The sequence below is a fragment of the Penicillium robsamsonii genome (genome assembly GCF_028829455.1).
Source record: "Penicillium robsamsonii strain IBT 29466 chromosome Unknown utg000007l_segment0_segment0, whole genome shotgun sequence".
NCBI classification, from domain to species: domain Eukaryota; kingdom Fungi; phylum Ascomycota; class Eurotiomycetes; order Eurotiales; family Aspergillaceae; genus Penicillium; species Penicillium robsamsonii.
The window spans coordinates 748,511-766,949 of NW_026643225.1; the positions used below are offsets into that span (position 1 = coordinate 748,511).

An 18,439-nucleotide genomic window follows, 5' to 3' on the forward strand; every position below is an offset into this window, starting at 1 on the left:
TTTATAGATTATGATTCTCTCGATGCTTGTTTCAGGTGGCTTTCTGTCACTCAACAGGCAATGACCTTACGAAGTCAATGAACCCCGTTCTGCAGTGTATAGAACCGTGTCCATAAGGATGTATCTCCAACGCATGTTCTCATTGTCAAATTCCACATTCAGTGAGAGTTGTTTTACATTCTATCATTTGATCGATCTTCTCACGATACTTTGACCCTGAGTATCAATCGCGCCATATTAAAGGCTTCACTCGTCCACAAGGGACTCAACATCCATATCCTCCGAGCGATAGAAGCCCAATGCATCAATCATGGGCTTATCATCAAACCGGTACAGATAGACCGGTTCTTCAGCATCCGCAAAGTGCTGGTATCTGTACCACGCCGGAACACAGAAAGTATCCCCCTGCTCCCAGGTATATTCCTTATCACCAATAATCGAGCGTCCCTTGCCAGTGATGACATGATAGACAGCGGAAGTAGTCTCCCGCCGGGAAGGCGAAGCCTTAGATGCCAAAATTCGCTCAGCACATCCTCCAAGGACTCGACTCACTATGATAACCATTAGCCATCTTTTCACTCGATGAGTTAAGCAAGAGGGACATCATACCTTCACGTCTATCCTCCTTCAAATATCTCTTAGTAACCCAGTCTCCAGCAACCCCATCCAACTGCGCCTTCATGGTAACCCACGGGAAAACCAACGGCGAAGTGGTACTATCAACATTTTCCGCAGGATAACGGGGCTTATCGAAGTGCTCCACAAAGTGCACAGGGAAGTGTCTGAAGTTGGGCAAATCCAGCCCATCCAACCACACCATAGGGCCAGAACCGTCTTTGCCGTGGTCATGGTAGTTCCAAGTCGGGGTGAGAATGACGTCTCCGCGCTGCATGGTGATGCGTCGGCCGTGGACAGCAGTAAAACCTCCCTGGCCCTCAATGATGAAGCGCATGGCAAAGGCCGTGTGTCGGTGAGCGCGCGCAGTCTCGTTGGGCATCACTAGCTGCAAACCAGCGTAGAGAGTATCGGTAGTGAAGGGAGCATCTTGATAGGACGTCAGGGACAGTTGTACGAAGCAGACAGCAAAATCCAAGGTATAACGTAATGCGAAATCAAAAGATAGATCTGTACATACCACGAGCTGGGTTGGTGAGCATCAGCACCCGGCGCTCAGCCTGTTCAGCTGGGACGAGCTTTCCAGCGCGCTCCAAATTAGGTCTGATGGCGCTGTACTTCCAGACATTTGGGATTGTTGTTGGGTTTGGCGCCGGAGGGTTCAGACGGGCCATCTGCTTCCACAGAGGGAGGGTCTTGCTCGCCTCGAGGTCTGCGAGAAGCTGCTCCTCTGTGTCAACGACACTTTCCACTTGATTTGAAGTCATTATTGGAGTCGTTTTGGTAAAGAGAAAGATCTTTAGATTGTATTATTTGAATTCCATGGAGAAATGGTCCCTCAAATATATCTCGAACACTTTCGTAGGATCGTCGGCTCTTGCTAAAGACCGGGGCAAGATCGGATGGTCTTCCCCGGTGCGTTCCCAGCTGAGGGGTCATAAAGGCGGTAATCCGACGATATGCGCTGTTGAGCTTCAATAACTTTTCTGTGAAACAGAGCAAGTGACAGTAAGCAAGATGGTGTCCAATGGTCAGGCCAATGGCCATATTTCTCAGGCGTCCTTGAAGGTGAGTTTTTCATCCCTAAATGGGAACCCATTCATTAATGGATCAATAGACCCCAACATATCCCAGCAATTGCCTCAAATTCTTAAATGATCCACTGGCAGGTGAAGGAACCATCCCTGCACAGGTCCGCCTAAACATTATTGTCGTCGGGGCCGGACTTGGCGGACTAGCAACAGCCATCGCGCTTGCAAGCTCTGGCCACACCGTGACTGTCTACGAGCAAGCACAGAAGCTCGGAGAAGTACTAACTGTCCTCCATCGATGTCAACCAAAGCTAATCACCTACTCCAGGTCGGCGCTGGTATCCAAATCCCATCCAACTCAACTCGTCTCCTAAGCAGACTCGGCCTAGACCCGTACCTGAAGGAGTATGTGACTGAGCCCGGGTCCATTTCTTTCCGACGCTGGCAATCAGGAGATGTCATTGGGCTCACGCAACTCATCCCGAACTTCCGAGAACAGTTCGGCGCACCATACTATGTGATCCACCGCGCAAACTTCCATTCTGCGCTGCATAAACGCGCCCTAGATCTGGGTGTTACGGTTAAGGTTGCTTCGCGGGTTGTCGGATATAATGTCGAAGGGCCAAGTATCGTTCTTGGGAATGGCGAAACTGCTTCGGCTGATTTGGTCGTTGCCGCTGACGGTATATATTCTCACGCTCCTGAGAGACATATGACCGACTCTAATCTTTTATAGGTGTCAAGTCGGTTGCTCGTGGAACCATGGACGAGAGCAGCAAGCCATCTTTCGAGAAGACTGGGTTCGCAGCCTACCGAGCTACTGTAGACGTGGAGCGCATTAAAGAAGACCCAGAACTTGCTTGGCTGTTGGAAAAGCCAGCTCTCAATATCTGGTCAGCACAATTATGAAAGGATCTTCGAACTCCAACTGACCTTTGTGCTAGGATTGGCGATCAACGGCACGTAATGACATACACCATCGGGGCCGGCAAGTCTTTCAACATGGTTCTTTCGCATCCAGATGACAGTGATCCTTCAACCTGGGATCAGGTAAATACTCTCAGTGATATGAGGCGCGAGTTCCAGGGATGGGACAGCCGGTATGAGTCTATGAAATTTGCTCTTCTTGTTTTCTTATTAACATATTTCCAGACTCGAGAAAATCATCGGACTCATCGAAAAAACTATCAAATGGCCACTGATCAGTGGAGTCCCCTTGCCTCGCTGGGTGAATGGCAAGGTATTGATCCTAGGAGATGCAGCACATGCAATGCTGCCTTATATGTCACAAGGTCAGTCCAAGTCCACAATTCACTTTGACAATAGTGGCTAATACCAGACAGGCGCGGCAATGGCCGTCGAAGACGGCGCAGCACTCGCACGCTCTCTGTCCAAAATCGGGAACGCCGCAGACATCCCCAAAGCATTGGGTATTTTCGAGCAGATCCGCATTGAGCGAGCTGGAATGATGCAGGAGGCGAGTCTTCTGAATGGAAAGCTGTGGCATTTCGCCGATGGGTCGCTTCAGGAAGCCCGTGATGCAGCTATGAAGCCTGAGACTTTGGGGTTGCCTTCCAGCCACAGCCCTAACCAGTGGAGTGATCCGGCGACCCAGATATGGTGCTATGGATATGATGCCGAGCAAGAGATTGATCAAGCTTGGAAGTCGGAATTGTAGAAAAAAGGCGTACTATATAGAGAATATACAACTTCCCTTTTGGGTGACTACCTATTATAATTCTCATATATACCTCGTTCCCCTCTCCAGGGCCCTTTTTTGCTCTCTATGTAAACTAATGAAGCAGTTCTAGATCTATTATGCATTTCCTTTCGCTTCTGTTCATCAATACCAGTCTAAACACTGTAGATATCCGATTCCAAGAACCTTGGAAGAAAGCTACTTGGCACATCGACCAATGGGACAGATCATACTAGTCATACTCCAATTTCCCCGCATCCTCTCATTTCTCATTCGAGGAGCTACTAAACCCCTCAGTCCGAGCCATGTCCCCCATCCCGGAACTGCACCCGACAACCCCAGTCTACCCGATCTATCCCCGGCACAACGACAGTAAAGAGCCATATAACCCCCCCAACTCCCGGAATGAATGCCCCTCTATTAGCCAGTTTGATTAAAACAAATCTAAGACCAAGAACAAAACATTCGAAAACATGTCTCTCCCGTGGAAACGCCTAATCCGCTTCATCGCCACAGACGGCCGTACCCTGCGCGGCGAGCCCATCCTCTCTACCCCAACAACAGACCTGGGCTTTATAACCGAGTCAGACAAACTCCAAGCACGTGTCATCGAAGGCGATGACCTCTACGATACCACAGGCAAAACACGCGTCACCGATGAAATCGTCTCTGTGAAGACCGTGTTGGGCCCGTTGGCACCGGCAGATGTTCCTATTCTGCGTTGTGTCGGATTGAACTATGCAAAGCATGGTAAGTTTCACTATCTTTACTAGACAAAACACTCCCAGAGACAGTTACTTATACAATATCCACCGTGTCTACAGTCAAAGAAGCCGGCCGCACCCCACCCCCATTCCCATTCATCTTCTTTAAGCCAAACACCACAATCCACGACCACGGCGTACCAGTTGCAATCCCACAGATTGCCCAGGATTCACAGGCAGACTACGAAGGCGAGCTGGTAAGACAAGTCCCCTGTTTCAAAGTCTACGAATACCCTGCTCTAGTATCCAGTATACTTACAACCGCTCACAGTGCCTGGTTATCGGCCGCGATGCTAAGAACGTCTCTCGAGAGAACGCGCTTTCTTATGTAGCTGCCTATACAGTCGGCAACGATATCTCAGCGCGCAAGCTGCAGCGTAACCCGGAGCTCGCAGGACGTGTCCCGCAATGGGGGTTCTCCAAGGGATTTGATACATTTGCGCCGCTGGGGCCGTGTCTCGTTGCTGCGAGTGAGATCGCCGATCCCAGTAAGCTGCTACTGAAGACGATTGTTGATGGGGAGGTTAGACAGGAGGAGTATGTTGCGGATCTTTTGTTTGATTGCGCGTATCTGGTGTCGTATCTTTCGCAGGGTACGACGTTGCAGAAGGGGAGTGTTATTATGACAGGGACGCCTGGTGGTGAGTTTTATCTCTTTTTGGTTTTATTTGCTTGCGATGGAATTGGTTGAGCTGACTCGTTTTCTTTGGTAGGTGTTGGCGCTGGTCTTTCGCCGCCCAAGTACCTGGTCCCTGGAACACAGATGGATGTTGTTATTGATGGCATTGGAACACTGAGGAATGGCGTGGTGTTCGATTGAGCTGGATTATCTGGCTTTTGATGGTAGGATGGGGGTTAGGGCTAGACTATAGACGGGAAAGACATAGAGATCGTCAGAGCACTGCAGATCCAAATTTAAGACAATATCGCAAGAAAGTTCCGCTGCATAGCCTGACTTGGCTGGGGATGGAGGCCCGCAATTGAGCATCCCAAGCTGGAAGTGAGGCGCAGCTGTCTCAGCATGGACCAATAGTTACTTAGCCTTGCGTTGCTGTAGTTCTTTTTCCGTTTCGAGCCGACTTGGAGAAGTCTCAAAAATAGAAAGGGGCAACCCCAAGATGTTGTACACGGTTACTGGTATTACCTGGATACTACTCCGTACTACTAGGACGAATACTCGAGAGACCATTGGAGCAAAACAAATGTCAAACGAACCGAATTTCATTTAATGATCTGTCTTCTGTAGTATGCAATCCTTTTTAGGAGGTTTCTTTTCGTTTCACGAGCATGATCATCGTCATCGTCATTGCCCTGTCGCATTTGCATGTTCGAGATCTCGTCAAGAGAATCAAACCGTCCATGACTTGCCAGCATGCGCGCAGGGATCTTAAGCATATGTCTTGTGGCCGAACTGGGTCCATCATAAGGTGGTATTGCACAAGAAGAATCATTCTATGAACATGAAAAAATGGGTAAAATGTGAATGCGGTCCACTAGGGACACGCGAAATGGTAAAAAGATCCAGGGTCAAAGGAGTGAGCCGAAGGTAAAAAAAAGCCTGGTCTCTCCGAAAGATAAATGATTGGGTTTTCGAAGAGACTGGGAAAGAAGGGGAAATATCATAGTGAAGTGGATAGAAGGGAGAGAAAAGAAAACAGGGAAGAGTCGTCAAGACCATATCCGCTTGCGCAATCTACCAGAGATGTGTCCATTATTCATGTTCATACTCGTGGCCATCAATACCAACGCACGGTCGACGCAACGTTTAGTGGATGTACCACTTGGCACCACCGGCACGGCCCTTGTCCATGGAGGCGAGCTGGCCGAAGAAGTGACGGGACAGATCGATAGAGCCGTTGTCACAACCCATGCACTTGTCGACCACAGTACCGGTAGCAGTTTGGCCGTTGTATGTGATGGTAACGGTCTTGCCGCAGTCACCGTCGGTCATGATACCGTGGGGAAGGGCAAGAACGTTCTCGACGGTACCGTCGTTGGTAGTGCCGCAGGAGCTGGGGTTGGTGCTGGTAGTGGCGGTGTCGTAGAAGGTGATATCACCGGTGCAAGGGGAGCCCTCGGAGCAGGGGCCGGTGCGGCCGCTGCTGGTCTCTGTGTTGGTGGTCTCTTTCTTGGCAGCACGGGCAGTAGCGGTAGCAGGGGCAGCAGTAGTGGTCTCGGCCTCTACGACAGGAGCGGGGGCGGGGGCAGAATAGGCCTCCACGGTGGGAGCAGGAGCGGCAGTGGTGGTGGAGGTAGTGGGCGCGGCCTTCTGCTCCTTGACGATGGCCTCAGCAGTAGGGGCAGCAGCAGCGGTGGTGGTGGTCGAAGAGGTGGTGGGCGCGGCCTTCTCCTGCTCCTTGATAGGGGCCTGGACAGCGGCGGCAGCGGTAGTAGGGACAGCGTTGGCGACCACAGGGACAGTAGCGGTCTGAGTGGCCTGAGGGTAGATGGTAGTGGTGACATCGACGGTGGTCCAGACGACATCAGTAACGGTCTCCCAAACGACGACGCGTTTGGCAACGGGAGCCGAGTAGCCTGTCAAGGCGAAGAAAGCGCCAACGAGGGCGAGAGTCTTGGTAATAGGAGCCATTGCGAATGAATCGGAATAGATTTCTCAAAGAGGGTGTGTGTGATGTTGTTTAAAGGATTGATCAACTGCACAGCAGGAAGATTGGGCACTCGAAAGGAATGTGAGTGTTCAAAAAGGAAAGAATGGATTGAGAGAGGGAGAGAGAGAGAGAAAGAGAAGGGAAGAGGTCTCGACTTTTATAAAATACCAAAGTAAGGCACAAAAGAGGAAAACGGCCCACTTCCCAAGGTTAGGTACCCACTTATCTCCCAAACCCATGGTCCAAATCAAGCCACGATCCGTACCGGACCATGAACAACTCACTCCCCTTATGGTATCCAATATACTCTGTGTAAAGTAATGCCCATAGAAAACAGAGGGGAATATCATAATCGCAGCTTTCAGGTACCTGAGCCGGGTATCCCCGTAGATCCTCATTGGAACAGGAAAAAGACCAGGGGCTTGTGCGCCACACAAACCATTTTCTCCTGACCCTAATCTCTTCTAGGAATAGACCGGCTTCAGCCGATCCAACGACTTGGGGTCTCACGACCCACATATTTTGCCTCTGGTACCTGACCAACTGGCCTATCAGAAACAGTTGAGATTTCTTTCTTTTCTTTCTTTTATTAGGGGGATACCATATCCGCTCTATTTTTCTTCTTCATATTAAGATCTCATCTCTCCTTCTAGTCGCCTTGCAAAACGTGTACACACAACGCACAGGGGAGGATCGGTCAGAATACTGCAGTTTGCCTTTTCGTAGTCTGACATGTGCGTATTGTAACGGGTCCACTGATTGGACAATGCTACAGTAAGACAAAGAGACCTTTAAGCCAATCCAGCTGGGATCGGGACAGGGTTGTTTTGTACACTCCGGGTAATTTAAATGCTCTCCACTGCGGTCTGGACTTCTAAGTTTTCGAACCGTTGGTTTAGTGGGAGAATAGTGCCGATCTCTTTTCTATTGTGTGAATATACAATATACCAATTTAGGGTCTATAGATGTAGAGTAACTATATTGAATCTTAGGATGTAGACTCTTCACTTTCAAGGTCTCTCGCCGTATTTGGAGTACTCTAACCCTTCTTCCCCCCTAAAACACGCAAAATGCAGGGCACAGGGCACGCATCGGAACCTTGAGATGTATCTGATACTACATACCGGGAACCCGATCAGGGTGCTAACTGCTCAAAATGCAGAGCTCTGACTGTGTATTCCAGACCCAACCATATTCCGTATACTCCGTCCAGTCTCCTTTGCTCCACTTGACCGAAGATCTCGTTTAATAGCACATTGATATGAAATTACAGATTCGAAGAATTTGATGGGGGGCTGGACTCCGGATTGTACGGAATACTATGCAAGTACCAACTAGATATGCCAATCAGCGCTATTTTTGCCATTGTCTTAGAATACGGGTCTAGAATTTGCATGGTATGTCAAGGGATTGTTCGTTGTGTTAGAGTGCCGGGAATGTGAGATCTGAGATTCTAGATTCGAGATCCCGGCGGAGTGCAAATCTGCGGAATGTGAGATCAAAAAGACTTGAAGTCAGCATAAATGGAAACCCTTTTCTACAAACCACATCTGCTCTCTTATCAATTGTGAGCGCACAAAATCCCCTAGCAATAATAAACAAACGAAAGGTATCTGTTTGTGGGCAAAAAAAAAAAAAAGAAAAAGAGGCGAACGATGAAGCGTGTGGCTTGCCCGGGATCCGCGTCGAGCCAGTCGATGACCGTTAAGGTGGAGTTTGAAAGCCGTTTATGGTGACCGGGAGCGTTCGTCCAATGAATCTCTGTATGAAACTGTCGTCTCGAAGGTAAGGGAGAATCGTAACTGCCTATCCTGGACGATCAGTACAGGCTCCGAGGAATCTAGCAAAGGTGTCACCGTGATTGAGTGCATCGTGAAATCAATCCTTTCGCAGAGAGGCCCTGGAATCTCCGTATAATCTGGTATGCCTTGGCGGATATAGGCCTCTTTCCGTTTAACTAGGTGATTCAATGCTTGATGGTCTTCACCGGTGTTTTCCTATTTTCAAGCTGACAGTCGCACCTTGTGAGTATGCAACCAAAATCTACAATGACGATCCGCAGCAAGAGCAGTCTTCATCAAGTGTGACAAATTCTTCTCCCAACGCGATCTCACACGAAGGAATGTTCAGAAGGTTAAGCTCATCCAGGAGGAAATCCGTCCAGGGCTACATGGAATTTCGCAACGTCTCAATTTCTACCAGATTACGGCGGAGCACCTTCACCAGACTGCGAATTCTCTACAGTAGGTCCTTAAAAGGGAAAAAGCGTTTCAATATAACAGGGACTACAATCCTGTGAGCACAGCACCTGCAAATCAAGGCTGGCGCGTGTCATGTCAGGTAAAATCAGTGCCGGCCGTGCCGACGATCATTCAACTCAAGCCCAGCTAATGCTGCTAGCGTCGCTGACATGACCCGAGGCTACCCATGTGCACAGTGGAGACCCAATATATATCGACCAACCATGCCTTAGCAAGATGCGATGCTACCTCCTACTCGCTCACGATGGTCAACGCGTTCTGTTGTCTCTATCCCAATGACAACTAAGGATGGCGTTTTCTGCATTCCAACTACGCTTTGTACAGCTCCTTCTGGTCGTGTTGGGGGTCGCCTTCATCCTCTTCCAGCTACAACCAAGCACTCACAAGGAAACCGCCCCCACCCAGGCGGCCTGGAGCGGCCCTGATTGGGATAACTTTGATGACATCAGAAACGAGACTCTTGGGGTAATCATTCCACTTCAGGCCCTCACCTGGAGATCTTTCAGCTCATGTCTATATAGGTTCAAAAAGTATTCGCCATTAACCTTGCCAGCCGGCCTGACAAGCGGGACAATATTGTTCTGGGCTCATCACTCAGTAATTTCCACGTCGAATGGATAGACGGTGTGACTCCGGATGAAATAGATAATAAATCCTATCCATATGTATGTTTACTAAAGCCACACAATACACGCCACGACTGACCGTTGTAGAACTGGAATCATGACCAGAAACGAACCGAGTATGCTGCCCGACGGGCGCATGTCAACGGACTCCAGCAGTATGTGGATTGAAACTGCAGTATCTGACTTCAACTAATTATCTCCTAGAATGATCCAGGGTGGATTGACCAGTGCTATTATTATGGAAGATGATGCCGACTGGGATGTATCACTCAAACTCCAGCTTCAGAGCTTCGCCCACGCAGTTCGAGCGCTCCAGCTCCAGGATACCCAAAAGATTCCAACCCAGTCACCATACGGTGACAACTGGGACATCCTATGGTTAGGCCACTGTGGTGTATCATGTAAAACCGACCTGCCATTTTATCTCACGCCGAACGACCCTACTATCCCAATGCCCCGTCACTTTCGCCCGCTGTGGCGCGACTCTCCGATGTTCGAGGGCCACGAGAGACCCGACCACAGTCGACTTGTGTGCACAGCAAGCGACGCAGTCTGCTCAATGTTTTATGCCGTGAGCTACCGTGGTGCGCAACGGATCCTGACAGCCCTATCGGTCAACCCCTCTGGTCTTGCAGAGGAGATTAATATCGGTGCCCAGTTTGACATCTCACTCGGACGCATGTGCGGTAATGGTTATTTGCGGTGCTTTGCGCCTTACCCGTCGATTACGGGTGGTTTCCGTCAGGCAGGACCAAAAGCAAAGTCTTCCGATATTCATGATAAGACTGGTGAGCAAGCAGGCTTCTCTAGCTCGGGGGTGATGTATAGCATAATGCTCAATATCAACCGTATCCTAAAAGGGGAGCGGACTGTTCATGCAACATGGGACGATGTGGATGTGTTGGATGTCGTTCCTGGGGATATCACAATGGAACAGGGGGCTATTTACGGTATCTAAAGGTGAGTGCTTCCGCTTTAATAGGAAGGATACAACTTCGGCCGTGGTGGAAACCTGTTCTAGCACCTTGGCAGCAAAGTCCACTGCAAACGACCGTGTCTCATCGCCGCTTTCCTCCTGAAATATCTGTTTGTCGGTGTCAAAAAGAAAAGAACAAAGCGAAATATGAAGCATGTGGCTTGCCCAGGATCCCCATCGAACCAGCGGAGAGTAGTTCGTAGTCAACGACGAGGGCGTTTGAAAGCATTTCATCTTCGATTGATAAATTTTATGTTTTCGGCGGATAAAGGACTGGCACTGGCGATTGTTTGGTTGATTCGACTTCTTGTTTCTAGCCTTGGGTGTTTCTCTTTAGCATTCCCGGATGGGGATATTGGGTCCGTTTGGCGCCAGACGTGGCTTGCTCGAGTTTTGGAGATTTCAATTTGCGTTGGGTGTACATCATTGGTAGGGACAATAAACTAAAGGTGTTGGGATAATCGAGGCCGATGAGACTAGGCATGTACCACAACGAATATTTACGGAGTGCTTGGCTTACAAAATTTACAATGGAAGAATGAATAACAACACGTTATTGAAGTAATAATAAGAAAATTCAGGAAATATCATGAGCCCACGCCGAAACACACAAACAAAGGAAAAAAAAGTCCATCAAAATCATAATATGGGTACAGGTGAGAAGCCACGACAGAAGGCATGACCATGCACAAAACTCAAAAGGGAAACATCCAAAAACATCCAAGGGAAAGAAAGCTTAACCCTGGCACATGATGCAAGCATCCTTGTTCTCGATGCTGCACTGCAGGACCGCATCAGAGAAAATATCGCCCTCCGCTGCTCTGCTCTCGGCATCTTCAGGCTGAGCATCAGCGTCAGCATCAGCAGCCTTGGCCTCGACAGAAGAAGCAGCGACAGGCGCGGCTACAGAGCGCGGGGTCTCCTCAACAGGAGCGATGACCTTGGCAGTAACGGCCTCGGTACTGTTGGTACGGGGAATGGCCGAGTAAGCGGATGCACCGGTGGCACCGGTACGCTTCTTAGAGCGAGCGATGTTGGTGTCCTCAACCAGGAGCTGCTCCTGATCGACGGTGAACTGAATAGGAGCGGAAGCGGCCATGGTACGCAGGTAGTACATGCCGGTCTTCAGACCCATCTTCCAGCCGGCGAAGTGCATGCTGGTGAGCTTGCCCATGGTGGGCTCCTTCAAGTGGATGTTGAGGGACTGCGACTGATCGATGAAGGCACCACGATCGGCGGCCATCTGCAGAATGTTGCGCTGGGAGATCTCCCAAACGGTCTTGTACAGAGCCTTGATATCGGCGGGGATGTTGGGGATGTTCTGGACGGAGCCACCATCGGCGATGATGCGGTTCTTCATGTTATCGGACCATAGGCCGAGGTCGACCAGATCCTTCAGGAGCCAAGGGTTGACAACCTGGAACTCACCAGCCAGGACACGGCGGGAGTAAATGTTCGAGGTGTAGGGCTCGAAGCACTCGTTGAAACCCAGGATTTGACTGGTACTAGCAGTAGGCATGGGAGCCACCAACAGACTGTTGCGGACACCATGCTCGGCAATCTTGGCCTTCAGGGAAGCCCAGTCCCAGAGATCGGTGGGGGTGCGGTCCCACATGTCGTACTGCAGGATGCCCTGTGAGACAGGAGAGCCAGGGTAGGTCTCATAGGTACCAAGCTTCTTGGCAATCTCGTTGGAAGCAGTCAAGGCACCGTGGTAGATGGTCTCGAAGATCTGAATGTTGAGCTGTCTAGCCTCAGGGGAGTCGAAGGGCAGACGCAGAGCCAGGAAAGCATCGGCAAGACCGTTGACACCGAGAGCGATGGGGCGGTGACGGAAGTTGCTCTTCTTCGCCTCGGGAACGGGGTAGTAGTTGATATCAATGATCTTGTTCAGGTTGTGAACGAGAACCTGCACGACCTCATGGAGCTTGCCAAAGTCATACTCGCCTCGGGAAGAGTCGACAAAGGTGGGGAGGGCGAGGGAAGCCAGGTTGCAGACAGCCACCTCATCAGGGGCACTGTACTCGACAATCTCGGTGCACAGGTTGGAGCTGCGAATAGTACCCAGGTTCTTCTGGTTACTCTTCTTGTTGCAAGCATCCTTGTAGAGCATAAAGGGGTTACCAGTCTCAGTCTGGGCCTCGAGAATGGCGTACCAGAGCTTCTGAGCCTTGATGGTCTTGCGGCCACGGCCCTCCTGCTCGTACTTGGCGTAGAGAGCCTCGAACTCATCACCGTAGACATCAGCTAGGCCAGGGGCCTCGTTGGGGCAGAAGAGGGTCCAGTCACCGTTGGCCTCAACGCGCTTCATGAAGAGATCGGGGGTCCACAAAGCGTAGAAAAGGTCACGGGCGCGAACCTCCTCCTTACCGTGGTTCTTGCGCAGATCGAGGAACTCGAAGACATCGGCGTGCCACGGCTCCAGGTAGATGGCGAAGGCACCAGGGCGCTTGTTACCACCCTGGTCCACATAACGTGCGGTGTTGTTAAACACACGCAGCATAGGAACAATGCCGTTGGAGGAGCCGTTGGTTCCACCAATGTAAGAACCGGTAGCGCGAATGCGGTGGACATTCAGACCGATACCACCGGCGGTCTTGGAGATCATGGCACAGGTCTTGAGAGTGTCATAGATACCCTCGATGCTGTCCGCGCTTACGTCAACTAGGAAGCAAGATGCAAGCTGGGGCTGGGGAGTAGCGGCATTGAACAGAGTGGGGGAGGCGTGAGTGAAGAACTTCTGGGACATCAAGTGGTATGTCTCAATGGCCTTTTCAATGTCTTCACCGTGGATTCCAACAGCAACACGCATCAGCAAGTGCTGGGGACGCTCGGCAACATTGCCGTTGATCCGAAGAAGGTATGAACGCTCGAGGGTCTTGAATCCAAAGAAGTTGTAGTTGAAGTCACGGTCGTACACAATGGCCGAGTTGAGCTCCTCGGCATGCTTCATAACGATCTCGTAGTGTTCCTTTGAGATCATAGGAGCAGGCTTATTGTTCTTAGGGTTCACATAATGGTAGAGATCGGAGATGACCATGGAGAATTGCTTTTTGGTTTGCTTGTGGAGGTTCGAAACGGCGATACGTGCAGCCAGAATGGCGTAGTCGGGGTGTGTGACGGTCATGTATGCAGCTGTCTCGGCAGCCTGAGATTTAAATATTAGTATACTGTCACAGAGTGTGGCCAAGCAAGCGAACATACCAAGTTATCTAGCTCAATGGTGCCAACACCCTGGTAAACACCAGAGATGACCTTTTGGGTGATGGCAGCGGCATCAACGTGCTCGGGGTCGAGGCCATAACAGAGCCTCGAGACACGTGCGGTGATTTTGTCGAACTGCACGCGTTCCTTGCGTCCATCTGCAGTTGATATTCACGTTAGCCCTCGATCCGAGGAGTGTGGCAAAGTCATATGGCTGTGGCGAGATGGAGGAGCAGAAGCTATCTCTCGCCACTAATGACTCTGTATACCAGATGATCATGTATGCACTTACCTCTCTTGTAGACGAACATTTTGAATAGTGCTAGTTTTGATAGGGGCTCGAAAAAAAATAGGAAGAAGTGAACAGGGGTATCAAGATCACAGGAGAATTGAGACGATATTAGAGTATAGATAGAGAAAGGGGGAAAAGATGAATGTATGAAGCCCGTAGAGGGGTGTGAGAAGAAGAAGAGATCAGAGGGGCAGAGGAATCTTTGGTTGCCGAGTGGACGCGTTGTCTCGCGTGCCCGCGTTTTTTCAGCTTACCAACAGGGAGGATCCACCTTTCTTTCTAAACCTCCATCCTGCCAGGCAGAAAGCACCCATTTATACCATTTACGGTTAGCGCATTGATACTAATGGTCTTAGCGTGGGTCTACTAGCGGAGATGCGGAAAGCGGTGTAAATGGATGATAGGCGGTGAAAATGTGCCTTGCAGCCAAACTGTAGGTCGCGCATGGTCACGTGAACACGCGAATGGTCGCGCATGGATGCCATGCTACCGGAAGGGGCTGTCGCCGAGCGGCCTGAAGCATTCCGGGCTCAGATGATCTTCAACTGCCATTGTTAGATTGAAGTGTTTTCTGACAGCTTGAGGTTCACCCCACCATGTCCTAGTCAACATCATATGCAACATTCCTTACTGCATTACGTATCAATGTGATAGATCTACATGTACATCATTTCTGGTCAAGGGACCAAAAGGCGGGATGACCACTCCTTACCATGAGTACTTGTATGGAATATTCTTTCTTCTATAATGGGAACGTGCCAGCATCTTTTGGTCATAGATTGGATTCAATTAGGTCTGTTTATATCGACCGACTGATTGGCAATTAAGGCAGACCTAGATGTTTTCAAGACTTGTTCTGTGAGAAGGTAAAGAGCATAGAAATCAATGTGATTTTGGCAAATAAGAAGATAAAAGTTCAAGGGATTCAAATATTGGCATCAGACGAGCAACATATTAGAGAATTCGAACCAGATCCCTGAACACCGATGTTTCAAACTAGATCGAAAGCAGCAACATCAAGGCTAGTAATACATGCTTGCATCGATTTTCGCTATGGGGTTGCTCCCAGGTAATGCTAGGTTCTTACAGCAAAGCAGCAGCGCCGAGGAAAATGGCGGCAACAAATGTGGTCGAGGAGAACTGGCGGTCGGACGAAGCGGCGTTGAAGGTCGAACTAGGGGAAGCAGCGCTACCGGAGCCGGAGCCGGAGCCAGTGCTGGCTCCTGTTCCAGTGGCGGCAGGGCTGGAGCCAGAGCCAGTGCCAGTGGCGGCAGAGGAATCAGTCTTGGTGGCAGTGGCACCAGTCTGAGTGCTAGTGACAGCGGTGACGAAGCCGGTGGCGGTGGAGCTCTCAGAAGTGCCGGTAGAGGTAGTGGAAACAGTCACTAAAGAGAAGATAATAAGTAACCGATTGATATAATGTGTTCTCGGGTGTGTGTTGATCCTTACCAACTTTGTGGCCAAGCTGAGCGCAGTTGCTGGCGAAGAACTTCAGGGAGGCCTCGCTATCGGCACAGTGCTTGGAGATATCGGCCTGGATCTTGCTGGCGCTCGAGCCGCAGATAGCCTTCGAATCGGCCGGGTTGGCTTGGTTGCTAAATGTCATCAGCTCATGATTCCACATTCCATTCATTCTCAACCTACCCGATGATCTTGAGAACACAGGCGGGGGTCTGCACGGTAGTGGCAGTCACGACGTTGGCCAGAGCCATAACGGCAACGGCGAAGATGGACTTGTTGAAGAGCATGATGAAAGATTGGCAGGAGATTGGGAAATTGGATGAAAGACTGGATTCAAGATCGCACAGCGAATCTAGAGTAAAAGAGTGTGTGGGCTAAAGAGCGTGTGTGAAAGACAAAGAGTGACGAAGTTGGAAAGGATAAGGTCTCGACCAGAAGAAACGGAAACGGGGGGGAGAACTCGGGGCAACCGCAGTTTCGTCGTCCAATCTGGCAGCCACAACGGGGGGTCAGGGTCTGTTACATTACAATAGGACCCTTACAAGGAAGTACTCCACTATATTGTGTGTCATATTAAGTATACTTTACAATACATGTTATTTAAATACAAGTATTTGTTCCCCATGGCTCGCACATCGGCTCCAAAAGTGGATTAGCTTCAGGGACCTGTCCCCCAGAGATGTCAGGTCTGTGTGTGTAAGCAAATATAATAACCGTGTCGAGTTAAATTGGATATTCATCTTAGGGGTATTCTGTAAGTTTTTGGGTAAGACAATTTTATCTTTTTTCCCATTAATTTATGTGTCTTAGTGGCTGACCCAGATGGGGATTAGAGGATTCGAGCTCTATTAATAACTTAGTTACTCCGTACCTCTAGATGTACCGCAAATTAAAGATAAAAGACTATGTGTATACAACGATATTACTGTGTAGGTTTCTAATAAATTTAGTCAAAGACCGTGAGCACAATGGACATCTGTACCCAGGTCTATTCGTATTGTGCAGCAGCACTAGGAGGTGTCTCATAAAATTGTTGTCTGCGATAGGCTTGCGCTTTGAGACAATCGGAATGTTTTTATTCTTCGAGTTCGGCAAATATTTTACGTAGGAACAAAGAGCAGGAAAGAAGACAAAGAAAGATAAGGGCAGTAAAAAAGAATTCAAGGGAAGTAACATTCACTGGTGCCCGTAATGAGTTCTTTAACACCATCGATACTCTGGAAATCAACAAGTAACTTAATCCATCGCTATTAGACATGAAACAGGATACTTACGAGCCCTAAAGAATCGTCCATTGCCTTAAAGAACGTCGCCGACTGGCAGACGTAATGTAAATCCTAGACTGCGACATCACCCGTCCATGGTAGGCGGTAGGCTATTTAGATTTTCGAGTGCCCGTCCATAACGCCTTGAGAAAGCCTGGCTTGATCTATGGAATTGTAAGTTTCCTAGTTCAATTGATAGCTGGAGCCGCTAATTAACTTGAAAAAAGCTGGGCCTGTAAATATTCCATTAGAGAAGCCGAGCGCTTTGAATAAGTCCACAACTCCTGATTGGCAAAGATCCAAGCCGGACAAGAGAGGAGGCGTCATTGGGTCACTAGAAGGTTTTCATCATTGAATTTCATTTTCGGAATAAGGAACTCAGTTGACCTATCCCGATAGTATTCCACCAGATTCACTGTCTGGATCTCGTGCGACAGTACGCCTATCGAGACCAGTATAACTACAGTCGACAGCCAGCTTTTGATGGAACTGATGAGCAAATCCGACACGTAAGCTGATGAGAATTCTACTACGTTCCAGGGAGCAGATAGCTGACATCTAATCAGCACGTTGATCATTGTATCAACAGTTTGAGGATCTTCTTACAGTGTACATCTGACGTCACGCCGTACCTCATTCGCAAAGACCCCAGCCTTTGGGAATTGATGCGGACTTCAATACACAGCACAAATGCCGCAATTTTGAGAAAATTCACCTATGGACAAGGGAACACGAGCTGAACACTGCAGACTATCAAAACGATATCAGCTAGACTCTGAAAACAAAAGATTGGCATACGGCTACCACAGCTCAAAATTGAGGAATTAAATCTATTCTACCTACAAAGTAACGGTGATGAGTTTCTCGAACCTTCGCGCTGCTCGCACAAAGGACATATCAATGCCCCTCCAAAACAAATCCGCAACACAGACAATAATCACCAGGAGAACAAAATACGCTCCTAAGAAGCCGACAACGTATCTCCACACTTTATCAATGCCCGTAACTGTCCAAAATGCGTTGAACAGGGGACACCCAATCATGTGTGTCAACGGACCATGCACAATATAAAGACTGTAGCTGATGCGACCCAGATATTGTGGAATACAACCATTCAAGACTGTCGATATAACAGTATTGGAGGGTGGCGTGTGAATGACGAGACTAACCAACATCATTCCTCGGAGGTTTGGTAGGAAACCAAATGGGGCCGGGTCTGGAGACGGCATTAGCCGACCCAAGGTCCTAAAACCGGGGGTCTGAGAGGCGCAAAAGTCCGGAGCGGAAAGTAGGTATAGACTTAAACCGAGAAGAACGATTCGTAGGACAGTGTACACCGTTCTCTCTGAGATCTTACTGTTTTTAGTCTCGTCACATGTAGGCATCCAGTCTATACTCGTATCTGCAATTAGCATGCCAGTGTAACATGATGCCACATCCCATCTGTCCAGTGCATACACGTAGATTATAGTCATTAATGTAAGTAGTCGGCGATCCCAGATTTTGACGGTGATATACATCGGAATAAAGAGAAAAACGGGAAGAGACGATCTGAACTCAGCTGGGATGGTCCAGAGATACACGTCGTAGTGGTTATGGATATCTCCCCACCAGAACACGAAAAGTGTTCTCCATG

General features: G+C 49.3%; 7 protein-coding genes across 7 annotated transcripts; 3 read left to right on the plus strand and 4 right to left on the minus strand.

Annotated features, from left to right (window-relative positions):
• Nucleotides 1-246: 246 nt before the first annotated feature.
• N7447_010560 (cupin domain-containing protein) lies at nucleotides 247-1,382 on the minus strand (the record flags this gene model as incomplete). The annotated part of the gene is made up of 3 exons (XM_057234822.1): nucleotides 247-551; nucleotides 610-1,044; nucleotides 1,136-1,382. The coding sequence occupies 3 exons, from the start codon at nucleotides 1,380-1,382 to the stop codon at nucleotides 247-249; spliced, it is 987 nt and encodes a 328-aa protein (XP_057081042.1).
• Nucleotides 1,383-1,632: 250 nt separating this feature from the next.
• Nucleotides 1,633-3,324, plus strand: N7447_010561 (uncharacterized protein; the record flags this gene model as incomplete). The annotated part of the gene is made up of 7 exons (XM_057234823.1): nucleotides 1,633-1,683; nucleotides 1,733-1,924; nucleotides 1,975-2,329; nucleotides 2,383-2,539; nucleotides 2,591-2,746; nucleotides 2,799-2,938; nucleotides 2,990-3,324. The coding sequence occupies 7 exons, from the start codon at nucleotides 1,633-1,635 to the stop codon at nucleotides 3,322-3,324; spliced, it is 1,386 nt and encodes a 461-aa protein (XP_057081043.1).
• A 494-nt stretch (nucleotides 3,325-3,818) lies between these two features.
• N7447_010562 (fumarylacetoacetate hydrolase family protein) lies at nucleotides 3,819-4,929 on the plus strand (the record flags this gene model as incomplete). Its single annotated transcript, XM_057234824.1, has 4 exons — nucleotides 3,819-4,095; nucleotides 4,170-4,306; nucleotides 4,381-4,750; nucleotides 4,823-4,929. The coding sequence occupies 4 exons, from the start codon at nucleotides 3,819-3,821 to the stop codon at nucleotides 4,927-4,929; spliced, it is 891 nt and encodes a 296-aa protein (XP_057081044.1).
• A 945-nt stretch (nucleotides 4,930-5,874) lies between these two features.
• Nucleotides 5,875-6,699, minus strand: N7447_010563 (RlpA-like double-psi beta-barrel domain-containing protein; the record flags this gene model as incomplete). The annotated part of the gene is made up of 1 exon (XM_057234825.1): nucleotides 5,875-6,699. One exon carries the CDS (start codon nucleotides 6,697-6,699, stop codon nucleotides 5,875-5,877), a length of 825 nt encoding a protein of 274 aa, XP_057081045.1.
• A 2,568-nt stretch (nucleotides 6,700-9,267) lies between these two features.
• N7447_010564 (uncharacterized protein) lies at nucleotides 9,268-10,563 on the plus strand (the record flags this gene model as incomplete). The annotated part of the gene is made up of 4 exons (XM_057234826.1): nucleotides 9,268-9,444; nucleotides 9,501-9,644; nucleotides 9,693-9,760; nucleotides 9,810-10,563. The coding sequence occupies 4 exons, from the start codon at nucleotides 9,268-9,270 to the stop codon at nucleotides 10,561-10,563; spliced, it is 1,143 nt and encodes a 380-aa protein (XP_057081046.1).
• Nucleotides 10,564-11,317: 754 nt separating this feature from the next.
• On the minus strand, nucleotides 11,318-14,096 carry N7447_010565 (ribonucleotide-diphosphate reductase subunit RNR1; the record flags this gene model as incomplete). Its single annotated transcript, XM_057234827.1, has 3 exons — nucleotides 11,318-13,729; nucleotides 13,786-13,943; nucleotides 14,078-14,096. 3 exons carry the CDS (start codon nucleotides 14,094-14,096, stop codon nucleotides 11,318-11,320), a joined length of 2,589 nt encoding a protein of 862 aa, XP_057081047.1.
• A 1,064-nt stretch (nucleotides 14,097-15,160) lies between these two features.
• N7447_010566 (putative GPI anchored cell wall protein) lies at nucleotides 15,161-15,825 on the minus strand (the record flags this gene model as incomplete). Its single annotated transcript, XM_057234828.1, has 3 exons — nucleotides 15,161-15,462; nucleotides 15,527-15,672; nucleotides 15,722-15,825. 3 exons carry the CDS (start codon nucleotides 15,823-15,825, stop codon nucleotides 15,161-15,163), a joined length of 552 nt encoding a protein of 183 aa, XP_057081048.1.
• Nucleotides 15,826-18,439: the final 2,614 nt, after the last annotated feature.